At 49.1% G+C, this 23,597-nt stretch overlaps 3 protein-coding genes across 4 annotated transcripts in view; all 3 read left to right on the forward strand.

The window, feature by feature from the left end:
• The first annotated feature begins 1,499 nt into the window (after positions 1 to 1,499).
• EXOSC2 (exosome component 2) lies at positions 1,500 to 11,113 on the forward strand. The gene is made up of 9 exons (XM_060608362.3): positions 1,500 to 1,649; positions 2,936 to 3,037; positions 4,713 to 4,758; positions 4,982 to 5,071; positions 6,355 to 6,420; positions 6,911 to 6,979; positions 8,368 to 8,544; positions 9,416 to 9,544; positions 10,083 to 11,113. The coding sequence occupies exons 1-9, from the start codon at positions 1,528 to 1,530 to the stop codon at positions 10,161 to 10,163; spliced, it is 882 nt and encodes a 293-aa protein (XP_060464345.1). The 5' UTR covers positions 1,500 to 1,527; the 3' UTR covers positions 10,164 to 11,113.
• A 4,212-nt stretch (positions 11,114 to 15,325) lies between these two features.
• On the forward strand, positions 15,326 to 15,424 carry LOC144614111 (uncharacterized). The gene has a single exon (XM_078436357.1). It carries the CDS (start codon positions 15,326 to 15,328, stop codon positions 15,422 to 15,424), a length of 99 nt encoding a protein of 32 aa, XP_078292483.1.
• Positions 15,425 to 15,455: 31 nt separating this feature from the next.
• Positions 15,456 to 23,597, forward strand: part of ABL1 (ABL proto-oncogene 1, non-receptor tyrosine kinase) — a 143,596-nt gene continuing 135,454 nt past the window's right edge. The window contains exons 1-2 of one of the 2 annotated variants that reach the window (XM_078436353.2): positions 15,456 to 15,583; positions 15,731 to 16,131. In XM_078436353.2, the coding sequence (XP_078292479.1) occupies positions 15,996 to 16,131 (136 nt within the window). In that variant the 5' untranslated portion in view covers positions 15,456 to 15,583; positions 15,731 to 15,995. Of the gene's footprint in view, positions 16,132 to 23,597 lie in introns of both variants that reach the window. The other variant, XM_060608354.3, reaches the window with a different exon arrangement.

The raw sequence follows: 23,597 nt of genomic DNA on the forward strand, positions 1-23,597 counted from the left end.
CGTTCACGCTCTGTCTCTCTCTGTCCCAAAAATAAAAAAATAAAAAACGTTGAAAAAAAAAAAAAAAAAAAAAAAAAAAAACTCGCTCTGGCTGAACGTGTGAGCACAATGTGACAACAGGAGGGACTGAGGTTACAACTGTCCTTTCTGGCCTGAAAGCGGATGCTGTCGAGAGCACCCTGCTCTTGGCCTAGGGCCACTCCCAGGTCCAGCTCCCTAGCTGACTGAGCTACCCCGGTTCAAAGGACACCACTGCCCTCTTATGGCTGAGGCCAGGTTCAACAGATGGACCCTTCTCCCACTACTGTAGCTTTACTCCTCTGCCAGACAGAAGGGCGCGTGTCTGGCCTGCCCGCTTAGCAGATGACTCACCGAACCCTGGAATGTATATCCTTGACCACCTTGCAGGATTGGCTTTCTTGACAGATGTAGTTGTGAGCTTTGCTCAAAAAGAAATGTCTTTTTGGAGATTTATCAAACAGCTGGTCTGAGGGTTCTTCAGGAGACAATGGATCTGATTTACCGAACGCAGTGTGCGAGGCTGGTGCGAGTTATTTCATTTAATCCCCTTTAGGGTCCCTGTGCATAAAGCATCATCAGCTCCAATTCCCTGAGGCTGTGGATGCTATAAACCATGCAGGGCAGGGGAGAGGGAGAGGGAGAGGGTGGTGGGAGGCAGGGAGAAGGGAGGAGGGAAACACTCCTAGGAAACCAGACGCCGAGATAAAGCCACATATACATCCCTCTGTCCACCACTGGATCCTTAGAACAGCTCCTGGCACACAGAGAGCGCTCAATTTGTTGTGTGAGAAAATATAAGCCAAGATCTTTATATTATGTACTTGCCCTCCCTGCAAAATATATCTGCCTTGCAAGGTTTGCATATTTTTCTTAAGCGGTTTTCCTTTTAAGTCAGAGTAACCCAGCTCACTCAAAAGAAGTTGTCAAGAAAGAACAGAACCAGCATCTGGAGCACCGTTTGTGTGTAGATGCGGATGGTTGGTGTTGAACCAGCACCCACGAGGAGGCGGTAACGTAGAATACCGGGCTACGAGGAACAGTATGAAAAGGGCCTCGTTTTTCTGTCCAGCTAGTGTTTTCTGGAGGTCCCAGCTCCCCATCCTACTAAGCTCTCTCATACCAAAGAATCAAGAATCACATTTTAGCAACTTAGAGTTGGAAGGAAACTCACAGGCCCATTTCTCAATTATCTACCTGGTAAACAATAAACGGGATGATGATTATGAGAGATTTTTGGTAAATCAAACGCCATCCAACCTGAGCTTTTAGAGTTCCACAGGTGAAGCCCTGCCAATAGTAAAAATGGAAACTCGGCTCCCTCATTCCCTTCATGTTAGCCTAATGGTTGCCAATAGTCAACATGGCCACCAGGCTGTGCGTTCCCATTGGCGGCTCCTCCGAGGCCCGCCCCGCCCCGCCCCTCCAAGCGACCACAGGGAATTCATTGCGGAGCAGGACGTCGCGGTTCCCGGCCGGACTGCGCTTGCGCCATTCTTTGGCGCCAAGATGGCGATGGAGATGAGGCTTCCCGTCGCTCGCAAGCCCCTTAGCGAGAGCTTGGACCGCGATACTAAGAAACACCTGGTGGTTCCGGGGGACACGATCACCACGGACACGGGATTCATGCGGTACGTGGGGATTTGGGGACTCGGGGCCCCACAGGGCGGCTGCTGGGCTCTCTGCACGTGGCCTCTGTTCCCTTGCACCTAAGTACCCGCCTGACGCAGGGCACATCTGAGCATCGCAGTCCCCTTGTTTCTGAGTCCTTGGGCTCGGAAATAGTCCCCATCTGCGTTTGCCTCAGCCCTTGGAAGCTCTTCTGTCCTGAGCTCTGGTATCAAGGACTCTTGGGTGCTCTGCCTGAGACCCTGATCTCTGAGACTTCCTCTTCTTCTTCGTTGGAGACCTGCAACCCTGGGGGTGGGGGTTCGGAGCAGAGACCTCTTTCCAGTTTTCAGATTGAGGGGACTGTGGGCATTTCTGACTTGGTCTCCTCTTCTCTCAGCGACATCGCTTAGCCAGGTGCTCGGTTTTGGAATCAGCAGTTGTTTGGGCTCAGGGCATAGAAATATATTGTGCCGCACGCACCCAAATATGCATTTCGAATCTGAGGGCAGTACAATATGTGTAGTTAAGAGAGCAGGCTCTTGACCCAGACAGTTGAGGTTCCAGCCCTTCGCCATCACGTATTATTGGTTGTATTCTCTCTCCAACGTCAGATTTCTCTTCTGTAAAATGGTGATGATAACAGTAACTGTTTGATAGGGAAGCGAGGATTAGATGAGGCGATAATTAAGAAAAGAAGCAAAACTCACCATTCTGTCACCATCAGAGATAAACACCAGTGGTGTGTGGGACTTTTTGGAGAGGAGGGGAGTACAGCATTTATAGCGTTGCTCTTTAGCCCTTTAGTTTGAGGTTATTGGAACCTAGGGAATCTTAAGTGTCAGTCCTTCCTTCCTGAATTCAACATATATTTAAATTACGTGTGGTTGGGGTACAACTGTGATCAGAGTGGAAACTTCTGTCCTAGTGGAATTTATCTCTCAACAGAGACAGATAATAAGCAATGAGCCCAACAAATGAGTTGGTATGTTTGGTGATAACTGCAGTGGGGGAAGTGAAAAGTTGAGCAGCATCAGTGGAATGCGGTTGGAGATATGGTGGGGGTGGTGGCAGCCTGGTGGGGGGACTACTTTAAATGGGATAGTCAAGGTGGGCCCAATGGAGAAAGTGTCATTTGAGTAGACAGGGGTAAGCCAAAGGAGATGTCCGTGAAGCTCTCTAAAGAAGGAGTGTTGTGGGCAGAGAGAGAAGCCAGGCTTTACAGTGGGAGGATCCCGGTAGGAATACCCTTGTTCTTGGAAGGAGAGGTCATCTCAAGTGTATTCTTTGTATCCTACTCTTGTAACAGGGGCCATGGAACTTACATGGGGGAAGAGAAGCTCATTGCATCTGTGGCTGGCTCCGTGGAGAGGGTAAACAAGTTGATCTGTGTGAAAGCCTTGAAAACCAGGTGAGAACAAAAGGTGTGTATTCTCTTGTGTCGTTCCCCTCCTTCCCACCTGCCTTAGGTCTGCGGTTCAGTAGGTCTGCGATCTTGAACGTGACGGTGGAAAGGGGTATAGATGACCATAGGTAAGCGGGGGCTTCAAAGGTTTCCCCACATTACTTGACCTCTCCAAACCTCGGTCGCCTCCTCTGCAAATGAGGATAATAGCATGACCTACCTTGTGGGATTTTCATTGGAATTTATTCAAATAGGACATGTAAAGTACTTAGTGCAGGGTGCACTACCTAGAAAGGCTCCATAAAGGTTAGCTCCCGAAAGGAAGCCGGTAGGGTTGGAACAGAGCGAGCAAGGGAGAGCGTAGGGGCGGATGAGGCGGGCAGACAGCCCGTTTTGTAGCCACGGTAAGCATTTTGTCTTCCACTCTATGTACAATCTGGGAAGCCGCTGGAAGGGGTGGAGCAGAAGAGGGGCCTGGTCTGACTTCTCTTGACTCGAGGAGTGTTGAGAGGGGGTCAGGGGCAGGCTTAGAGAGACACATTAATGGACTGTTTTCATCATCTGAAGCGATGGCGGCTTGGACTAAGATGGCGGTAGGAGTGAGGAGTCGTGGTTGATTCTGCATACATTTTGTGTCCTGAGTTTGTTTTTTTCATCCTGTAACAGTGTTGGGTTTTGTATTCTTTGGGATTTGCCATATGTAGGACCACGTCTGTGAATAGAGATAGTGTCACTTCTTTTCCAATTGGGATGCCTTTTATTTCCGTGTATATTTTGAAGGTAGAGCCAGTAGGATCAGCTGCTGGGCTTGTCCCGGAGCATGAGAGGGAGAGGGAGAGAGAGAGAGAGAGAGAGAGAGAAAGAGAAATCAAGGGATCTGCCAAGGACTCCCAAGCTTTTTGACTTGAGCAACTGTAGGGACAGCGTTGCCATTTACTGAGACCGTGATCACTGGGAGGGGACCAGTTTGTGACGGGAGCTGGGGAGGGGGCCGTTGGAAAGCTTTGCTTTTAGGTTGGTGACATTTGGAATTGCCTCTAAGTCACGTAAATAGAGATGCTACGTAGCCAGCAGTTGAGTAGAGTCTGGAATTCGGGACGGAATAGTCATTGGTTGTATTTCAAGCCGTTCGGTTGGATGAGCTCCCCAAGAGGTGAATGTGGGCTAAGAGAGAAGAGGTTCACGGCCGGAGCCTTCAGCATGGAACACCTCATCATTAGAATTGGGATAGGGAACTAACACAGGGGCCGGAGGTGAGCACCTTGTGGGTGAAGGAGACAGTGTGTAGACTGGGTGGGGTGGGGTGGGGTGGGGTGGGGTCCTGTCTCAGTCTCCTCCTCCTTTGCTGATGCAGAAGCCATCTGTGTTCCAGAGCCCAGCAGGAAATATTCCATGCTTATCAGTGGCATGTAATTAACAAAGTAGGGGTTACGGGCTTAATGAACTATTTGGAATAAATGGTGTGTCTCAGAATAATTAACGAAGACTTTATAAATGTAGGAATGTTTGAAGTTATCAGTTCCGGGAAAATAAGTTTAAAAAGCTTAGTTATGTGAATTTACCCTATTTAAATGTGGCATGTAATTAAGGCCCTCATCCTGTTTAACCGAAATCACGAATGATGCTTGGTCTTGTGATGAGGTCTTTTTACTGATGGACGACCTTTTGTTTTATCTTTCAGATACAATGGTGAAGTAGGAGACATTGTAGTGGGGAGAATCACAGAGGTAAAGTCGATACCAGATGGGTTTTTTACAAAGTAAAAGCAAGCTGGTGACTGAATGGCTGGGATAGTCATTCCCTATGTAGTGATGCCAGTGGGCATTAATTGCATTGGACTCTTTGTGCCCTTTGAGGTAAACAGTTGGCTTGTTGTAGTAGGGATTATTGGTTGCTTATGATATGAGCTCTTGCCCCTGAAGTCTGTCCAACTGTGAAATTTCTCTGCAGGTTCAACAGAAGAGGTGGAAGGTAGAGACCAACTCTAGGCTGGATTCAGTCTTGCTTCTCTCATCTATGAACCTTCCTGGAGGAGAGCTGGTAAGGGTCTCCAGGCTGGTACTGTAGTTTGCTAGCAAGAATGCTGGGGTCTGTTCCTCTACTAGAGAACTTTGCTTTTAGTGAGGTTGCCTCTTTTAGTCTTGTTTGCTGTCTAGATTACACGTATACTTTTTTTTTTACAGTTACAAGATTAAAAAAAAGTTTTTTTTAATGTTTATTTATTTTTGAGAGAGAGAGCGAGAGCACGAGCCGGGGAGGGGCCGAGAGGCAGGGAGACACAGAATCCGAAGCAGGCTTCAGGCTCCAAGCTGTCAGCACAGAGCCCGATGGGGGGCTTGAACTCATGAGCCAGGAGGAGAGAATGACCTGAGCCGATGCTGGACGCTTAACTGACTGAACCACCCACGCGCCCCACACATAGGCCTTTTACTTGGCCCAGGCCTCCCCAAATAAGCAGCAATTGGTATGTGGTAGGATCTGGAACAGCCATGGGGAGCGATCCCAAAAGAGAAGCTCTCAGATGCTTGGCGCCCATTTTCCTTTCCTGGGTGTATCAGCTTTGCACAGTGAATGTGTGCCTTGGAAAGTTGTGCTTAGATTAGCTTTTCATGAATTGAATGGCATTTGGTTATTCCAGGCAACTGCAGTACCTGAGGGGCAGCCTTTTGTAAAATGCCACGGTTTGCCTTTCTCTTCAGCCCAGCGTGTATTGCAAAGAGGCTCGCTGTGCTAGGTTCTCCAGAGAACGCAAGATAAAGGAGGCGTGACCGAGTTCCTGAAAGCGTGTACAGATGAGTAGGGGAAACGAAATAAGGGATCTAAATACCCGGCAGTCGGAAGGATAAACAGGCGTGCGCTCGTACAAAAGGAGTGCGCGCTCATCGGAAAGCGGGGCGCTGGAGTTGACCTTTGAAGGATGGATAGAGTTTCACAGGGAGTCTGAGCTAATGGGAAATGTGTGAGTAAAGATAAGTCAGGCAGGAGGTAGTCTGGGCCTACTGGAGCATGGAGGGCCGCCACGGAAGGTGAGTGTGGAAAAGTGGGCTGGGCACGATTGGGAGCGTTTTCCGTAGCGCGGAAGGACTTGGGATATTATCCAGAGGAGGGCGGGAGAGGGGAAGAGGAGCCGTGGGAAGGTCCGTGAGACAGAAAGTAGTGGCGATCGCTCTGGTTTTCCTTGAGTGACACTGGTTACCTACTCTGGTGTTTGAATACTGTGGTTCCAGAGATCTCATGAGGAAGTGAAAGAGAAAGTAGGTGGAGAGAGATCTTTCCGCAGGGTCTGTCTGACTTGAGCAATGTCATCTCTTTGTGTATTTCAGAGGAGAAGATCTGCGGAAGATGAACTGGCCATGAGAGGTTTCTTGCAGGAAGGGGACCTTATCAGTGTATCCTGCACCTTGCATATTACAGCATCTTTGTGTTTCACATGGAACTGGGAAATGGGGCTTAAATTTTAGGTCTCCACCAGGAGAAACGTGTCCTGGCGGGGATCTGAATCCTAGCTCAAGGCCGGGGGCTCCGCTGCTGTCTTTCTCCACCTCCTTAACCCAACCGGACTCTCCGGCTCTTATCCAGACCTGCTGCCTCAAGTCCTTTCTGTGGGTCTTGTAACTTGCGGTGGCCCGTGCCTTAAGCTAGACTCCACTTTTCATGGCCACGTTAGCTTTGATCCAGGGAGTAGAAAAGGTGTTGTTCGTGTCAAGATACTCACGAGAACCAAGGAGGAGAGAGATTAGGTCCCATTGATGTCCTCTGAGTCTGTCTAAGGCTGCAAGTAGGACTGTTGGGGATGGGAGGGAAGGAGGAGAGGAAGGATCAGGGACACAGGGAAGGCAGGTGACGTGAAAGTGTGTGTTCCTTTATCACCCTGGCCAGGCGGAAGTCCAGGCAGTGTTCTCTGATGGAGCGGTGTCTCTGCACACAAGGAGTCTGAAATACGGAAAAGTAAGTTGGACTCTTGCTGTTCCTGTATGCTAGCTGAGACTTCAAATCCTTTTCTGAATCCCCAAGGCTCTGGATTTTGGCCCTGAAGAACCCCAGAAGTTAAGCGTTACAGGCTGGCATCCCACGCACCGGCTGGTTTGTGGGTCAGTAGTGTAACGGACGACAGCTTTTAATTCTCCTGCTACTGAGGCGATGTTGCGGCGGGAGAGCTTTTGTGACCGTGGGCCCGGAGGCCCTGCTGTGTCTGTTCCCTCCTGGGGGCACTGCCGCTTTATGCAGGGGCCGGGGGTGGAGGCTGTCCTGGGAGCGAGGGGAGGTGGTGCATTGAAACCCGATGGCCTTGGCTCCAGACAAATGTCCAGTCAATAAAATGGGTATCATTCATTGTTAGGAAGGGCTGGTTTGCCACTTGAGCCTCTAAATGAAATGTCACTGCTTTTCTCGTAGGTGTTGTATGAGGTTACATTACTGAGGCTGTTGTTTTTTTTTAACGGTAGCATAGTTTCTTTATTTTTTATTTTATTTTCTTAACATTTATTTTTGAGAGAGAAAGGTAACAGAGCATGAGCGAGGGAGGGGTAGAAATTGAGGGAGACACAGAATCCAAAGCAGGCTCCAGGCTCCGAGCTGCCAGCCCAGAGCCGGACACGGGGCTCAAACCCACCAACTGCGAGATCATGACCTGAGGCCAAGTTGGTCGCTCAACCGACTGAGCCACCCAGGCGCCCCGACAGCGTACTTTCTAAAACAAATTATGACTCGCTAGTCTCTTGGCTTCATCTGGGTGAACCTTTTCGTTTCCTGAGTGGAACAGAAGACTGTTCCCTGGTGGAGCGGCCACGGTCAGCCACGCTCACAGCCTTGAAGTGGGTAGAATTGCGCACCGCGTGTGCCGACCTTCACGGGACTGGGTCCTGCAGACCCTCCCTCAGCGGGATGGGGGCTTGGAGTGGTCCTGCCAGGACCCGGGGTAGATTTGCACCCAGCCCTTGGCCAGTCCTCTTGCCCGGCGGCACGCATCTCACGGGCAAGGTAGGTGGTTGGGATCGAGGTGGAACGGCACAGTGCGCCTTGGCCCGAAACAGGCACGGGCTCGCGTCCTCGTTAGCTCCGGCTGCTCTGACTGCTGGCGCGGCGACCCTGGGATGACGGGAAGGTGGGAGGAGAGTATGGAAAATCCCCTTCTCTCCGGCCTCGTGAACCACCTCTGCGTCCGGAAGCCTTCTCCGGGAATGTTTCCGGTGTGTGTGCGTCCAGTGACTGTGACTGAGGCTGCTGATAGGAGCGGCCCTGCTTCTGCCGTAGCGAGGACGCGCGTCCTGTGGTCCGCTCTTCCCGCACTGCACGGGTGACCCTGCGGTGACTTCGCGTGTGCTGTGTTCCTCCAGCTAGGTCAGGGGGTTCTGGTCCAGGTGTCCCCCTCTCTGGTGAAGCGGCAGAAGACTCACTTCCATGACCTGCCGTGTGGTGCGTCGGTGATTCTGGGCACCAACGGCTTCATCTGGATCTACCCGACGCCTGGCCACAAAGAAGAGGATGCAGGGGGCCTCACTGCAAACCTGGAGGTGAGGAAACGCTGCTGCTGCTGCTGCCCTCGTGGCGGAGCGGTGCTCAGTCTTCGCTGTGCTTCTGGGACAGGCGGGCTGGCTGTTTCTAAACCATATGGTTGCTGTCGTCCGCGTTAGTGTGGGTCTCCGTCGAGCTGTCTTCATGAACATTGTTGCCTTCTCTTTCTCTTTTTATTTATTTAAAAAGAAAAACTTTAAAAAACTACTTAACTTTTGAGAGAGAGAGAGAGAGAGCACAAGCAGGGGAGGGGCAGAGAGAGAGGGGGGCACAGAATCCGAAGCAGGCTGCGGGCTCCGAGCTGTCAGCGCAGAGCCTGAGGCAGGGCTCGAACCCACGAACCGTGAGATCATGACCTGAGCTGAAGTCAGACACTTAACCAACGGAGCCACCCAGTCACCCCTTTTCATTTTTTTAAGTTTGTTTATCTTGAGCCAGAGAGGGAGGGAGGGAGGGAGGGAGGGGGAGGGAGAGAACCAGTGGGGAAGGCCAGAGAGAAAAAGGGACAGAAAATCTGGAGCAGGCTCTGACAGCAGATACCGCATCGTGGGGCTTGAACTCACAAACCGCGAGATTATGACTTGAGTCGAAGTTGACGCTTAACGGACTGAGCCACCCAGGCGCCCCATGCGTTCTCTTTTTCTCAAGAGATGGAATGGAACTGGTTTGATCTTTGTCGCCAGAGGTAGCAAGTTACAGGGTAACAGCAACTGAAGGGTCATCTGTCTTCGTCTCCCTCGGAGCTAGCCGTTTGGTTGGTTGGGAGTCCCAGAGTTGATACTGTTTAAATTAGAAGTGATTTCTGTGACTTGCTGGGACTGTCCTCTTACTGTCGTTCTGATTCTATATTCCCTTTGCGTCCGCCGGTAGCCTGTCTCCCTCGCTGACCGAGAGGTGATCTCCCGGCTTCGGAACTGCATCGTCTCGCTGGTCACTCAGAGGATGATGTTGTACGATACCAGTATCCTGTATTGCTATGAGGCGTCCCTTCCGCATCAGGTACTCCGCCCGGGCCTTCCCTTTTCCCCATCGGTCTGTGAGTCGGCGTCGCGTGTCTGTCGTCTGCTCCCGCGTCTCCTCAGTGATAGCAAGCACGTCTCCCAGATACCTTTACCGTGTCCGTCGGTACGAACCCGATCTGGCGGACAGCCCTCCCGGGTGGCCGGTAGATGTTTCCCCAAGATGCTTGTAACGTCCTCAACGTCTAGTGTCAGTCCGAGGATCTGGGGGCGCAGGGTGGGGGTCCCTGGGGGGACTAGTGTATGACATCAGCTGTCAGGACTTCGTCTTGCCCATCCCAAATTGTAGCTTGTTAGTGAATGCCGGGAGAATATCTCTGCTCCTGTCACCGTATACCATGGATTCTTGATGACTTGTTAAGCTGGTTGTAGCAGATCCTGTCTCGCAGTACTTAGCCTCTGACAGATGAAAGGAGTACAGAGGGTTTATGGTAGCCATGCTTGGTTTCTGCGTTTGGATTGGCTTATGGTTGCTCATGGTTGATTTCTTTTCTGAGCAAATACCTTTTCTTCTTTAGATCAAAGACATCTTAAAGCCAGAAGTAATGGAGGAAATAGTGATGGAAACGCGCCAGAGGCTTTTAGAACAGGAGGGATGAAGAGAGGCCTCTGAAGGACAGGACTGCGTGTACCTGAGTGGAGCAGTTCTTGAAACTGAAGAAGCTGATTTGTGGTCCCCAAGTGTGGCTCAGCGGAGAACCGTGAAACTCATCCCTTAACCCACACTGGGCCGCCTCCGGCCCAGAGGGCTGCTCTCTCTTGTTCTCAGGCAAAGCCTGGGGAATGTACTGCCAGTCCCTTAGGTTGCCTGCAGAGTCCGGCACTAGGGGTAGTTTCGAGCCTTTAAAAGCACGTGGTGTTCCAGCCAAGTGGCCTCCCATCCTCGAATAATACGGAGAATCTTTTGTCTTCTACTCACCATCAGTTCACAAGGCACAAAGCCCCCATGAAACTGCCCCTATAAGCAACACAGCCTCCCTGACCCCCAGATTGTCTGTTTTGGCCTCTATTTCCACCTCTGCAGCACAAGTACGACACTGAAGAATATAGTTAGTGACGTCAACCCGGCAGTCGAATAGAAGAATAAAGTTAACCAAGCGGCCTTTTGCTTGGCTGGAATGTTCTTTCCCATTGCATGATCCTTCTGGTGATAGATGCGAGTACATCTCTAGCTGGCTGCCTTAATCTGTCCTGCCTTTAGGGTGATTTGTAAGAAGTCGAATTATCGATAATGGAATGAATGCTCTGGGTGCCGTGAGGAACATGGAAACAAATGCAGGTGGGAAAAGAAAAGCTGTCTTCATCCTGTAGCTGAAGTAGTAATGCATTAACTTTGGCATAATTCAGGGCGAAAAACAAGAGGCTGGAATTCTCACTGAGGAATGCTAGAATTCCCATGCATCGGTTTTCCTAATGACTATCTAAAGAGGGTACTTTGATTCAGGTTTGGGGAAACATTTTTTTTTAAAAGCCCTCTCTTTATAAAGTGCTATTTTATTTCACATATGTAGTGAACTATTTTTATATATTTATAAATGTGTTAACATCACTTTCTGGTCTTGTGTCCTGTGTAACGAGAGCTGAGTCCAGTTGAAGGAGGGTTCAGCAGATACAGATTCTGACAGAGGCCTTAAATACTCTGTTTGGGTCGCCTAGGAAAATGTAACCCCAGGACAGTTTCAGCGGTAGTGACTGAACACTGCCTTTGACGGTTATGAACTATAGCTCAGCTCTTGAGTAACAGTATGTTTCTTGTCCTTGCAACGTTACTCAGGGGTATCATTTTACCTCTTTTTTTGCTTTCCAGAGTGTATCATCTGTTTGAGGAGTTTGCAGACAGCTGAATGTTCCATAGGCTGTGTTGTAACTTTAGTTTTGCTCACTTGGCATCTTGTTCAGAACACATGCCAGGCTGGATGCCTCTTCGTGGAAGGGAGGGGGTGGGGGAAGTCGAAGTCCCTGGTTTGGTTTTGAGTTTGGGCGGGGATCGTTTGTAAGCTCTTTGAAAGTTTGGTCTCCCTTGGTCTCTCCCAGGCTGCCAGCCTATTCTGTACTTTCAGTATATACAGAATGGCAATTATCTGCCAGATGGGAATAGGGTGAAGGTCTGAAAGCACCTTTTTGGGCTGATCTACTGTCCGTGGCCCATAGAGGGCGCCCTTGTTGAGTGTTAATTCCATTGTGTGTTTTTAAGAAAATGGAATAAGCTGAAATTTTTACACTGGTACTTACTTCCTGTAGCAACTCATGGGTTGATTTTGCTTTGTAAAAGTGAGGACAAAATTAGACTGAACTGAATTACTTTCAATGAATATTTGAAGCTGAAGGGATTTTTTTCAATGTTTGGCAACATTGGTTTCTGACGATCAGGCATTTGCTGGGCTCTGGATTTTAGTTTTAAGTCCTCAAAAGTATCATTCTACAATGTTCTACAGGGAGGAAAGAGCATAGTGCGTCTCTAGAAAATATTGTAGTCTAGGCTTGGGGTTCCCCACCAGAAGGTGGGTCGGTGGAAAATGGAGATTGGATACGCATTTAGATCAGGTGCAGGTGGCCTCCACACTGACCCCTGCAGCATAATCTCACCCTGTGGAAGACCAAACAAGATCTCTTGACAGCCAGCAGATGTGATCCTCACTTAACCGGTGAAGAAAGTAGTTCAGAGAAAATGGCTTGATTAAGCTCAGGAGGAACTATGGATCAGGAATAGGCTGAAGCTTTAGAGGGAATGCAGCCTTTTAGAGAATGGGTTGGACTGGGGCACCTGGGTGGCTCAGCTCATGATCCCAGGGTTGTGGGAAGGAGCTGCTTACTCCAGCTCCCCCTGCCCCTCTCTCTGCTCGCAGGCATGCTCTCTCTCAAATGAAAAAGAATAATAATCTAGAGAGTGGCTTGGACTGTTGGTGAAAGAATGTAGGTCCAGAAACTTTATTTCCAGCCCTGAGACCAATCCCTTGAGCTACCATTTTGCTCACTGCCTGTCCCTCCCTCTAGGTATGCTCCTCTGGACACAGATGAGTGTCCCCCTGCCCCCCATTGTATGCCAGCTAGAGCAGTGCTTGGCACACAGGGGACTCAAATCCTTGTTGAATGAATTAGTTCAAGAAACGCGTATTAGAAAATTTTAGGGGTGCTTGGGTGGCTCATTTTGTTAGGCATCAGACTCTTATTTCAGCTCAGGTCATGATCTCATGGTTCATGAGTTCGAGCCCCGTGTGGGGCTCTGTGCTGACGGCTCAGAGCCTGGAGCCTGCTTGGGATTCTGTGGCTCCCTCTCTCTCTCTGCCCCTCCCACACTCACACTCTGTGTCTCTCTCTCTCAAAACTAAATAAACCTTAAAAAAAAAGAATTTGATCCAGTTGCTCAATTTTAAGCTGAACTAGAGAATGATGATGCACAGGATGCGATTAAAGCATGAATAGGAAGAAAGCGAAATTGCTAAAAATAAAAAGGGTGCTGATCAGGGTAAGATCGTAGGTAAATAAAGGAGAACAAGGGCGCTGAATGTTTGAAGAATGATACTATGAGTCAGGACTAAGTGTCAACCAGATTATTTTGTGAGAGCAAAGCTAAACCTACTAACATCAATTAATACATTTCAGTTCCAACTTCGGGTACAAGTTTTCATATGCTCACATTCGGTACCTGTACACGACTATTCTCGATGCCACTGTTAAGTCACTACCATTTCCCCATCCAGCAGAAATATTTCGAAAATCCGTAACTCAATATACTAACTGGACGTACGACATCCATAATGTAGCTTCTTCCCTAATGCCAGCAACTTCTGAAAAGTCAATGGTCTAACATTTGGTCAAGTTATTTGATACTGAATGGTACAGTGGAAAAATCGTGGGCTTTGCAGCAAGACTCATCCGGGCTCAAATGGTGACATGGTCACATACTAACTAGGCAAGTGACCTTGAGGAAGTCACGTCTCTGAATCTTTTTCCTCAAGTGCATAATGGGGAATAATACTACATGCTTCGCCGGACTACAGTGAGGATTAAACTAGATAATGTAGTTTGTGAAAAGCATTACGATACAGAGTAGGCACTAGAATGAGTGGATCTCCTTATAAATGGGCATATATCCCATATATGGGGACACATAAAGGGTGAAGACTAAGGGACCTGGTGGGTGCTTTCCGGTTGCAGGAGATGGGTTATGACAAGTGTGGGTTTGGTGTGTTTGGGTCATTGTCTCTGGGCCTGCTAGCCCAACAATCCGTATTTTCTCAGCTAACAGGGTGTTCTCCTGCAAATCCATGTATGGATGTATGAGGTCGTTTCATCTTAAAGGCTCTTTCTAGCTCAAACAGCTGCGATTACGCCTGGTTTAGCCTCTGAGAGGTGCTTAACAAGCGGTTCCTTTGATGAGGGAGCCTCTGGATACCCAAAGAAAATTCGTTCGCAATAGGTCGGATGCTCTTCAGTCATTTATTTTTCGCCAGTTCTAATATTTATACTTCTTGCGGAAAAGGTGAGAATTTGGGGAGGGAGGGTAAGGCACCAAATACCTTGGTTTCCAGGAGCGGGCCAAATTTCCCTCTTCCCTAAAGAGGTTTAAGGAAGTAATCCAACTCCGGTTCTGAGATAATCCAATCCGCAGTTTTCCCCTTGCTTTGGCTCCTCGCCGGTCCTACTACCCGCGCAGGAGAGACATTGGCCAGCCCGACGCGAGGCAGGCGAGAGTCCACCGGCTCCCTGGAGGGCGGGACCGAAGCTCAGGAGCCGGGAGCAGAGGGCAAGAAGTCTCGGGTGCGCGCGGACAGGAGCGGGCGCCTCGGGACTACGACCCCCGGCATGCCCTGCGGCCTGCGCCGACTGGGGTTGGCCGGGAACTCTAGCCTACTGCCCTCACCGGCCAATGGGACGCAGGAGAGAGACCTGACCCGGATTTTCAGGGACCAATGGCGGTACAGAGGAGGCGGGGCTTCCTTGCCGCTCACCTTGCGCTCGGAAAAACCACATTTAAAAGGTCGTGTGGGGCCGAATTCTGGCGGGTCGGGAGACCGGAGGCGGAGGGCGCGGCGGCGTCCCCGAGAGCGGCGCCGGGAAGGCCCGGGTCCCCGCGAGGCGCGCGCCGGACGTCGGCGGGGGCGGGGTCAGGGGCGGGGCCTGGCCTCGTTGTGGAGCGGCTCCTAATCCATCATGGCGGCCGCGGGGGTCGGTGTCCGTCCCTGAGCAGCGCCGGAGCCGGAGCCGGTCCCCGGGTCCTGCGGCTGAGGAGCCCCTCGGTTGTCCACGGCCCCCACCTGCGGGGGGAGGCTGGGTCCCGCGGCGGAGTTCCGGGGATGTGACTGCCTGGCGGCGGCGGCGGCTGTAACAACGTCCGGAGCCGGGGGAGGGGGTGTCTCGGGCAGAGACCCCTGGGCTCGGGGCAGCTGAGGCGGCCGGGCCTCCTCCCCCCTCCGCCCGCCTCCCGCCTTCGGGGCCGCGAGCGTGCTCTGTCCCGTACAGCCCTGCCCTGGCTCTGGGGCACTGGGGGTGGTCTCTGTTTTCCCCCAGACCTGGGACACCCCGTTTCCTGAGGCGTGGAGGAGCGACGCCCCGGAGTAAGCCGCCCGTGCCCCGCCCTGGCAGCCTCCCCTTTACCCCCGAGCCGCCCCTCGCGCCCACTCCCGGCCCCGAGTTTGGCCTCGGAGCTCCCCCCCCCCCCCCGGCCCCCCATTCATATCCCCTCCCTGCTGTCAAGTGGCCTCCCCTTCCCCCCCCCCCAGGTTGCTCCCGGGAGCCTCCAATGCCTTGACCTCTTCCAATGTCACCTACGGTCCCTTTAGTCTCAGCCCCAACAAAAACTTTAATGCAGAGGAAAAGCCTGGACTGGTTTCACAGGCCTTTTAAAAAGCGGACTTAAAAGTTGCTGGCAATGCATTCCTTGTCATCCGAGGCGAGGGCAAGCCCTCGCTGAAGTCTGGGTGACCCGTGTCGTTTTCCGGAGCGCAGGGTAGAGCGGCAGGAGCGGCAGCTAGTTTGGCAGGAAATCTGTCGGAAGATGAAGAAACCGAGATAGGAGGTAGGGTGGGCGACTTCCCCAGGAAAAGTTCTGGAGAAGCATCCAGAGGTGATCCACGTTTCCTTTATGTGCGGGAATCCAGATGACTTTAGTGTTACTGACCCTTTTCCAGCATCCCTGTGAATATTTGTTTTTCTTCTTGGAAAGGAAGAAACTTACCCAGCCCGTGAAAGACACTCCAACTCAAGGAACTGTGGGGTGGCCCCGCAGTTGCATGGCTTCGAATTGATCGACCGCGGACATGCTCGGAGCTGCTGTTTACATGTGTTCACTTGTGTTTGACCTCACTGTACTGACTTGGGGCGATTCGGCGAATGCGAAATCCCCCGTATGTACTGTTTCCTTCTAAGCCCGCTGACCATTCCGGAGGATCTGGAACCCTCTTCTGGAAAGGGGTGCCTATCATTACTTTATGGGGCAGCAGCCTGGAAAAGTTCTTGGGGACCAGAGGAGGCCAAGCTTGCCTGCCCTGCACTTTATCAAAGGAGCAGGGAAGAAGGAATCATCGAGGCACGGGGGTCCGCACTGCAATGTCTTTGTGGAACACGGTGAGTGCTTTCCAAGCTTTCGGACCCTGTTTTTCCTGGTGTGTTCAGCTTAGGAGTGCACAAGGCACTCTTGAACCTCAGCCCTTGTGTCCTTTCCTTCCGGCTGTACTTGAAACTTGTGTTGCTGTCGTGTTCTCTTAGTTTGTGGAGGGACTGTCTTCGTATCAGAAGAAGTTACTTGGGGACTCTGTGTGGCTTTGTCCAGAATCTCTCTGAGTTGTTCATTTCTCGCCTGATTCCCCTTCTCACTCACTGTTGACCTTAGATAAGCCATTTTACTCTTCCAGTTTGCCAAGGAGAGTGCACTTAAGTCGTTTCTCGGATCAGAGTCCACGATCCTGCTCCGACCCAAGGCGTGGGCTCTCCCCGAAGATCCTTCACTGCTTTAGCCATGGAGGGGCTCTTTTCGTATCCTCAGAGTGGCCCGTGCTCCCCAAAGGGTTAAGACCTACGGATCTTGGTGGACGCTAATATCCTTGACCTTTTCAGTCCTGAGTAGGACTTGAAAATGCCCACTTTGGAGCTTCGTGGGAAAAAAATGCAGTGGGGAAGCAGTGTCCTTTGCGGATCGAGGAAACCCGGCTGTTTCTAGGTGCTTTGCCTTACCCAGGAGTGATCGTTTCCCCCGGCGATGGGGCTTGTAGCTTCCCCTGTCTCCCTGTTTCGCATGACATTTGGGGCCAGAAAGGGTGCCGTCGACATTTGCATGAACAGAGTTGGCATTTGATTGCAGACTGTCTGTATCCCACTGCACCTTTCCAGTAATTCCGCGTGAAGTTTTAAAGCGAAGGCTCGGCTTAGACTCCTGCCTGCTACAGGGGCCGGCCGTGGACCACTTAATTAGGGCCCTGGCCATCGCGCTGTAGCCTGACGTTTTTCGAACCGTGTGCTTCATATAGGAATATCGACCCCACCCGCTCCATTAGCAAATGTTAGAAGAGCGCACGCGGCATCTGCTTTGAAATTCAGCCTCAGATGCCTTTTAACGATGGGTGACCACGGTCAACAGAGGTCTCTGTGCCTTGCACTTGCACGTGACCGTTGAGGTTTTACTTTCTGACAGAAAAATATTTGCCTCATATATATAACTTGGGTGCTCGAATTGTATTTTTCCTTGAAATATTAGTTACATTTTAGCACTGGTTTTAGACTGGGAGATATTGGAGTTTGTTACATTCTGGTGCTTCCCCAATTCAGGATTTGTAAAGTGAAATTATTTACATTAAAAAAGTTTTTTTCTAATGTTACTTATTTTTGAGAGAGAGAGAGAGAGAGAGAGAGAGAGCGTGAGCAGGGGAGGGGCAGAGAGACGGAGGGAGACACAGAATCGGAAGCAGGCTCCAGGCTCTGAGCCGTCAGCACGGAGCCCGACGCGGGGCTCGAACCCACAAACCGCGAGATCATGACCTGAGCCGAAGTCGGACGCTCAACCGACTGAGCCACCCAGGCGCCCCTGAGTTAGTTATTTACATTTTTAACTAGTGACAATCATGCAGCCTTGGATAGTGAAAATTGGTACAGACTTTTTGGAGAGCTTTGGTCACACTTAGCAGAATTTAGTGTATATACCAATAACCCAGGAATCTCACTTCTAGGAAGCTATTCTAGCACAGAACAGTATGATCCCCTTGGGTGTCCCTGGTACCCTTTCCGAGAGGGTCGAGAGGTTAAAACAGTGTTCATATTACTACAATTCTCAGATGCTGTTTGCACTCTTTGCACTAATGGTGCAAAAGTCATGCAGGCTCCTTAGCGTGAATCAAGGCTGCAGCACCTGACTATCCTAGGAGCCATCGTACCCTTCGTGCCGTGCACTCGCGATGAGTACAATACAATGAAATAAGAATTTGGTTTTCACCGGAATGTTCTCGATGCAGTCGTAGAGCAGGTTAAATATATTCACTGTTGCCGCTCGTGGAGATGGTTTTTCCCGTAGTCTGTGGGGTGAAATGAGAAGGTGCACGTGAACGTCTCTGCTGTGCACTGAGGTATGATGGTTCTCTCTCCAGGAGAAGCAGATGGGCAGTTCTTTGAGCTGCGTGCTGAACTAGCTGCGTTTTTCACCGACTGCCATTTTTACTCCCATTTTACTGCCCCCGACAAACAACGGTTATTCAGTCTAAAAAAAAAAAAAAAAAAAAGGATAAAGGAGTCTTTCAAGAAAACAACTGGCAGTGTATGTTGCCAGTGATAAAACTTCAGCTTTCCAATGAAAATTAGGATTTTGGAAAACTTGTATCTGCTACTGTGGTGTAGAGATCGGTGGTGATATTTACAGGTGCGGTGCTTTGATAGCTTATAATGAAATGTATTATTCAGCAAATCTGCATAATTCAGTGAACCCATTTTTTCTAAGTGATCACTATGTGGGATCCTAAAATCACACACAGGTAAAAAATCCATCCAGGGTGCAAGGTGGGCCAATGGATTTTAATGTTACAAAAGTTCCCTGATACAGTTTTAGGTTCTACATCACAACTAACCTTTAAGAAACGACCACTTAATGGCGTTTTGGTGTAGCTTCTAAGAAGAATAAATACAGTGATCTAAAAAGGCTACTTTTTTGGTGGCCAACAGTTATTTTCCAGTAATAAAAATGTTTTTAAATGAATAAATTTTAGAATTTCAGTTTAAATTTCTTTAAAAAAATTTTTTTTTAATGTGTATTTATTTTTGAGACAGAGAGAGACAGAGCATGAACGGGGGAGGGTCAGAGAGAGAGGGAGACACAGAATCGGAAGCAGGCTCCAGGCTCTGAGCTGTCAGCACAGAGCCCGACGCGGGGCTCGAACTCACGGACTGTGAGATCACGACCTGAGCTGAAGTCGGATGCTTAACCGACTGAGCCACCCAGGCGCCCCTCAGTTTAAATTTCTAATGTGGTAAACTCTGGTGAGATAATCTAAATAAACAAAAGCTTGTTGGGGTCCTGAGTAATTTTCAAGAGTGTGAAAAGGTCCCGAGATAAGAAAGTTTGAGAACTGTGGCTCTAGGAGTTTTCTCACGAAGACACATAAGGCTGTGTATTGCAGGTGTACCATGAAATACTACCCTTGAAAGGCATCTGTGTAGTGCTAAGAGGTAAAAAGCAATCTGGAGATGAGTCAGCATGGTATGGGAATTGGGATTTAGGTGGAATCGGAGAAAAACTTGGACTTCTTACTTTGCCTTTGTGATTTCTTTCTGTGACAAATTTGCTAGAATGCAGAACATAAAAAGATGCAAAAACTGAATTGATGGCCGCCCAACCAAACTGTCCCTCTTTTGCAGCAGCTTTTTATGAAAGAATTTGCCTAATTCACGTTTTACTGAAGACAAATCAATTTCTTTGGACCTTGGGTATCTTTTTCTAGGGCAACACAGTCTTATTTTGTGTTACAGATTGTTCTTGATCCTTCGCAGGGTGATCTTTCTAGAGTTGGTTAATATCCATATAGGTTGGATTAAAAAACTCGCAGTCGTGGGTCACCTGGGCGACTCAGTAGGTTAAGTGTCCAGCTTCGGCTCAGGTCGTGATCTCATGGTTCATGGGTTCAAGCCCCGGGTGGGGTTCTGTGCTGACAGCTCAGAGCCTGGAGCCTGCTTCGGATTCTCTCTCTCCTTCTCTGCCCCTTCCTCCACTCGCGTGCTGTCGCTCTGTCTCACAAATAAATAAACATTAAAAATTAAAAAAAAAAAAAACAAACCCCCTTGCAGTCATAACATACATTGTTGGATCCGACACGGACCTGGAAGCCAAGAATGCTGCACTGTGAGAGCGGCAGTGGTGAATCTGGAAGGAGAGGGCAGATGGCAGTTTTTTGCCAGGATCATTCAGGGTCACAATGGCTAGTCATATGTACAGGGAGAACAAAAAGGAAACCATGGTATTATTTCACGCACCATATGTTCCTTCCAGATTTCAGTGGCTTGACTACAGAAAATTCACTTTCGGGAGAGTTGGTAAAAGAGGAATAAAAGCATTCACTAGTAAACCTCTTTTCCTTAGTAGTTTCCTTCTTTCTGCAACAAATATTTATTGAGCACACTATGTATCAGGGAATGTTGTAGTCATTGGTGATACATTAGCAAACAAAAAACATCCCTGCCCTCCTGGAATTTACATTCTAGTGGGAGGAGACAGACCATAAGTAAGCTAGGTAAGTAAAGTATAGAGTATGTTAGACGGTAGTACGTTCTGGAGAGAAAAATAACATAGAAAAGGGGCTAAGGAATGTTGGGCCCTGCGATTTTAGTTAGGGAGGCCTCCCTGAGAAGGTGACAGTTGAATAAAGACCCGAAGGCAAAGGTGGGAAGTGAGGAACAAGCCTTGGAAATAATGGGGAAATCGTCAGTGCAAAGGCCCTGAGGCAGAGCTTGTTTAGCATGTTTGAGGAGAAGCCCAGAGTAACTGGAACCAAGGGAGCGAAAGGAGAGCGGTAGGAGATAAAATGGGGGTGAGGAGAGGATGGCTGGAGCAGAATGTGGCCTTGTTGACCATTGGAAGACTTTTGACTTTTCACTTGTGTGGTTTGGGAAGCCTTTGGAGAATTTTGAGAGAGGATTAACAGGACCCGATTTCTGTTCTATTAAAATGTCCCCGGCTGCTGTATTCCGAAGGAGGGGAAAGAGGAAACGGATTACACTTAGGGGTTGGTTGCCCCAATCTGGATGAGGACGGTCATGGCTTGGACCAGAGCGGCGGCAGTGGTGAAGGGGTCAGATGGCGGGACTATCCAGGCACAGCTGCCCGGATTTGCTGCTGAGTTAGACCTGAGATGGGGGGTGCAGGGTTGAGAGAAGTCGAGGGCGACTCCAAGGTGTTTGGACTGAATCACTGGAAAAATGGAGTCGCCTTTTACTGCAAGAGAGACAAGTGGGGTTTGGGGAGGTGTGTTGCGGGAAATGGAGACGAGGATCCGGGCATGTTACCTTTGAGATGTCTATTATTGGGCGTCCCGGTGCATATGTCACATACGCGGTTGAGTCTACCGGCTTGAATTCAGGGAAGCAGTCCCGGCTGGAGAGGGAACGTGGGGGTCACCAGCTTACGGGTGCATGTCAAGCTGTGAGAACAGCGACAGGCCCAAGGGAGAACTCTCCCGAGTATGAACCTTCCAAAAGTGTGAGGCGACATTCGGTAGTTTATGAAATTAGGACTTCACGTTTTTATATAGGATTAGTTTGATTCGTTTTTGGGGGGTGGTGACATTTGAATTTTGAGTGGGAATGATTTTAACTCATTCTTAAGTTTTACTTTGTTGTTGTTGTTGGTTTATTTTTGAGAAAGAGAGTGTAGGCCGGGGAAAGGCAGAGAGAGAGGGAGACACAGAATCGGAAGCAGGCTCCAGGCTCCGAGCTGTCAGCACAGAGCCTGACGCGGGGCTCGAACCCACGAACCGCGAGATCATGACCTGAGCTGAAGTCGGATGCTTAACTGACTGAGCCACATAGGCTCCCCTCGTTTTTAAGTTTTAAATCCTGTTTCTCTGAGGACTGTTTTTTTTTTCCTAAATCAAAAAGTTGCAGATTTTAAAAAATTTGCACACAATTTTTCCTATTCTTGGTAACAAGTGTTTAACTTTTTTAATTAAAAAACGCTTTGTTTAGTTTATTTATTTTAAGAGAGAGAGAGAGAGAGAGCGCGTGAGCAAGCTTGTGAGCAGGGGAGGAACAGGAGAAAGAGAATCCCAAGCAGGCTCTTGGCTGTCAACCTGGAGCCCAGTCTCACGAACTGTGAGGTCATGACCTGAGCCAAAATCAAGAATTGGAGGCTTAGCCGACTGAGCCACCCAAGCGGCCCCAGTGTTTTAAAGGTAAAAAGTCCATTTCAATTTTAAAAGTTTGGTTGGGGAGCCTGGCTGGCTCAGTCAGGTGGTAGAGCACGCAACTCTTGATCTCATGGTTGTGAGTTTGAGCCCCATGCTTGGGGTAGAGTTTAGTTAAAAAAACAGATAAATAAAATAAAAAATAAGTTTTGTAATACTTTACTAGGTAATGCTTTAAAAAATTTAAGTTTTTAAAAAAAAATAAATTATTTGTGGATTTTCTGATTGTAAGTTAGTACATCTATGTCCCGCGGGGTATTATTTAATTTGGTAATGCCACATGTTTTACTTATGAGTTTACCTGAAAACTGGTTTTAAGAAATTGTTTACTCTCACTTGAAAACTATTTTACAGGGGCGCCTGGGGGGCTCAGTCAGTTAAGCGTCTGACTTCAGCTCAGGTCATAATCTCACAGTTCGTGAGTTCGAGCCCCGCGTCGGGCTCTGTGCTGACAGCTCGGAGCCTGGAGCCTGCTTCGGATTCTGTGTCTCCCTCTCTCTCTGCCCCTCCCCTGTTTGTGCTCTGTTTCTCTCTCTCAAAAATAAACAAACATTAAAAAAATTTATAGACAAAAAACTATTTTACAGTTCTTGGGATGCCTGGGTGGCTCAGTTGGTTAAGTGTCTGACTCTTGATTTCAGCTCAGGTCATGATCTCATGGTTTGGGAGTTCGAGCGTTGGGCTCTGCGCTGACAGCGTGGGGCCTGCTGGGAATCCTCTCTTTCTCTCTCTCTCTCTCTCTCTCTCTCTGCTCCTCCCCTACTTGACCATGCATACATGCATGCACGCTCTCTCTCTTTCTCAAAATAAATGGACATTAAAGAAAACTATTTTACGGTTCTCAAGTAAAACTTTGTTGAAGGTAATAGGAGTATGATAAATCAACACTAATTCCCATCACTGGTAAATTGTACTGGTGTCCATATATGTCAGCAGGTGGGAAACCGTGCGAGTGTGGAGTCTACAAGTATTGAAGTCGAATGAGTCAGATTCTTAAAAAGAAGTCATTTGGAAAGATGACATTTACCTACTTACGTTGGGGACTGAGTTGTGAGCTGTGAAAATGCAGACCAGTGTACATGTACCTTTTTTTAAGGCACCCCGTGATTTCCTGTCGGCGAATACATTCTGTATGGCCTTCTTACTGTTCATGAAACCTTATCGCCCATTTTAAGAACTATGTTTAGGGGCATCTGGGTGGCTCAGGCAGTTGAGCATCCGACTCTCGACTTTGGCTCAGGTCGCGATCGCACAGTTGCTGGGATCGAGCCTCGCGTCGGGCTCCGTGCTGACAGCAAAGAGCCTGCTTGGGATTCTCTCTCTCCCTCTTTCTCTGCCCCTTTCCCACTTGCGTGCTCTCTCTGTCTCAAAATAAGTGAAAATTATTTTTAAGAAACCTTAAAAAAAGAAATATGCTGGTAATACAGAGGAAAGCAGGAATTTCAGTTGTGGGATAAAGGAGGATGATCAAAAATGATTTAACCAGAAGAATTTTTACCTTATTTAAACAGATCTCCATGTGATATATGCTGTTGTGTTGTGATGCGTGTTGCAAATTGTGCATTTTTTGAACGGGGGCATAAGGATGAGTTAATATGCTCGAGCTGAGAATTATACCCATAGGAGTATGTCAAGCATATTCTCTGGATCTAGGGGGAA

The sequence above is a fragment of the Panthera onca genome, chromosome D4 (genome assembly GCF_046562875.1).
Source record: "Panthera onca isolate mPanOnc1 chromosome D4, mPanOnc1 haplotype 2, whole genome shotgun sequence".
In the NCBI taxonomy this organism is placed as follows: Eukaryota; Metazoa; Chordata; class Mammalia; order Carnivora; family Felidae; genus Panthera; species Panthera onca.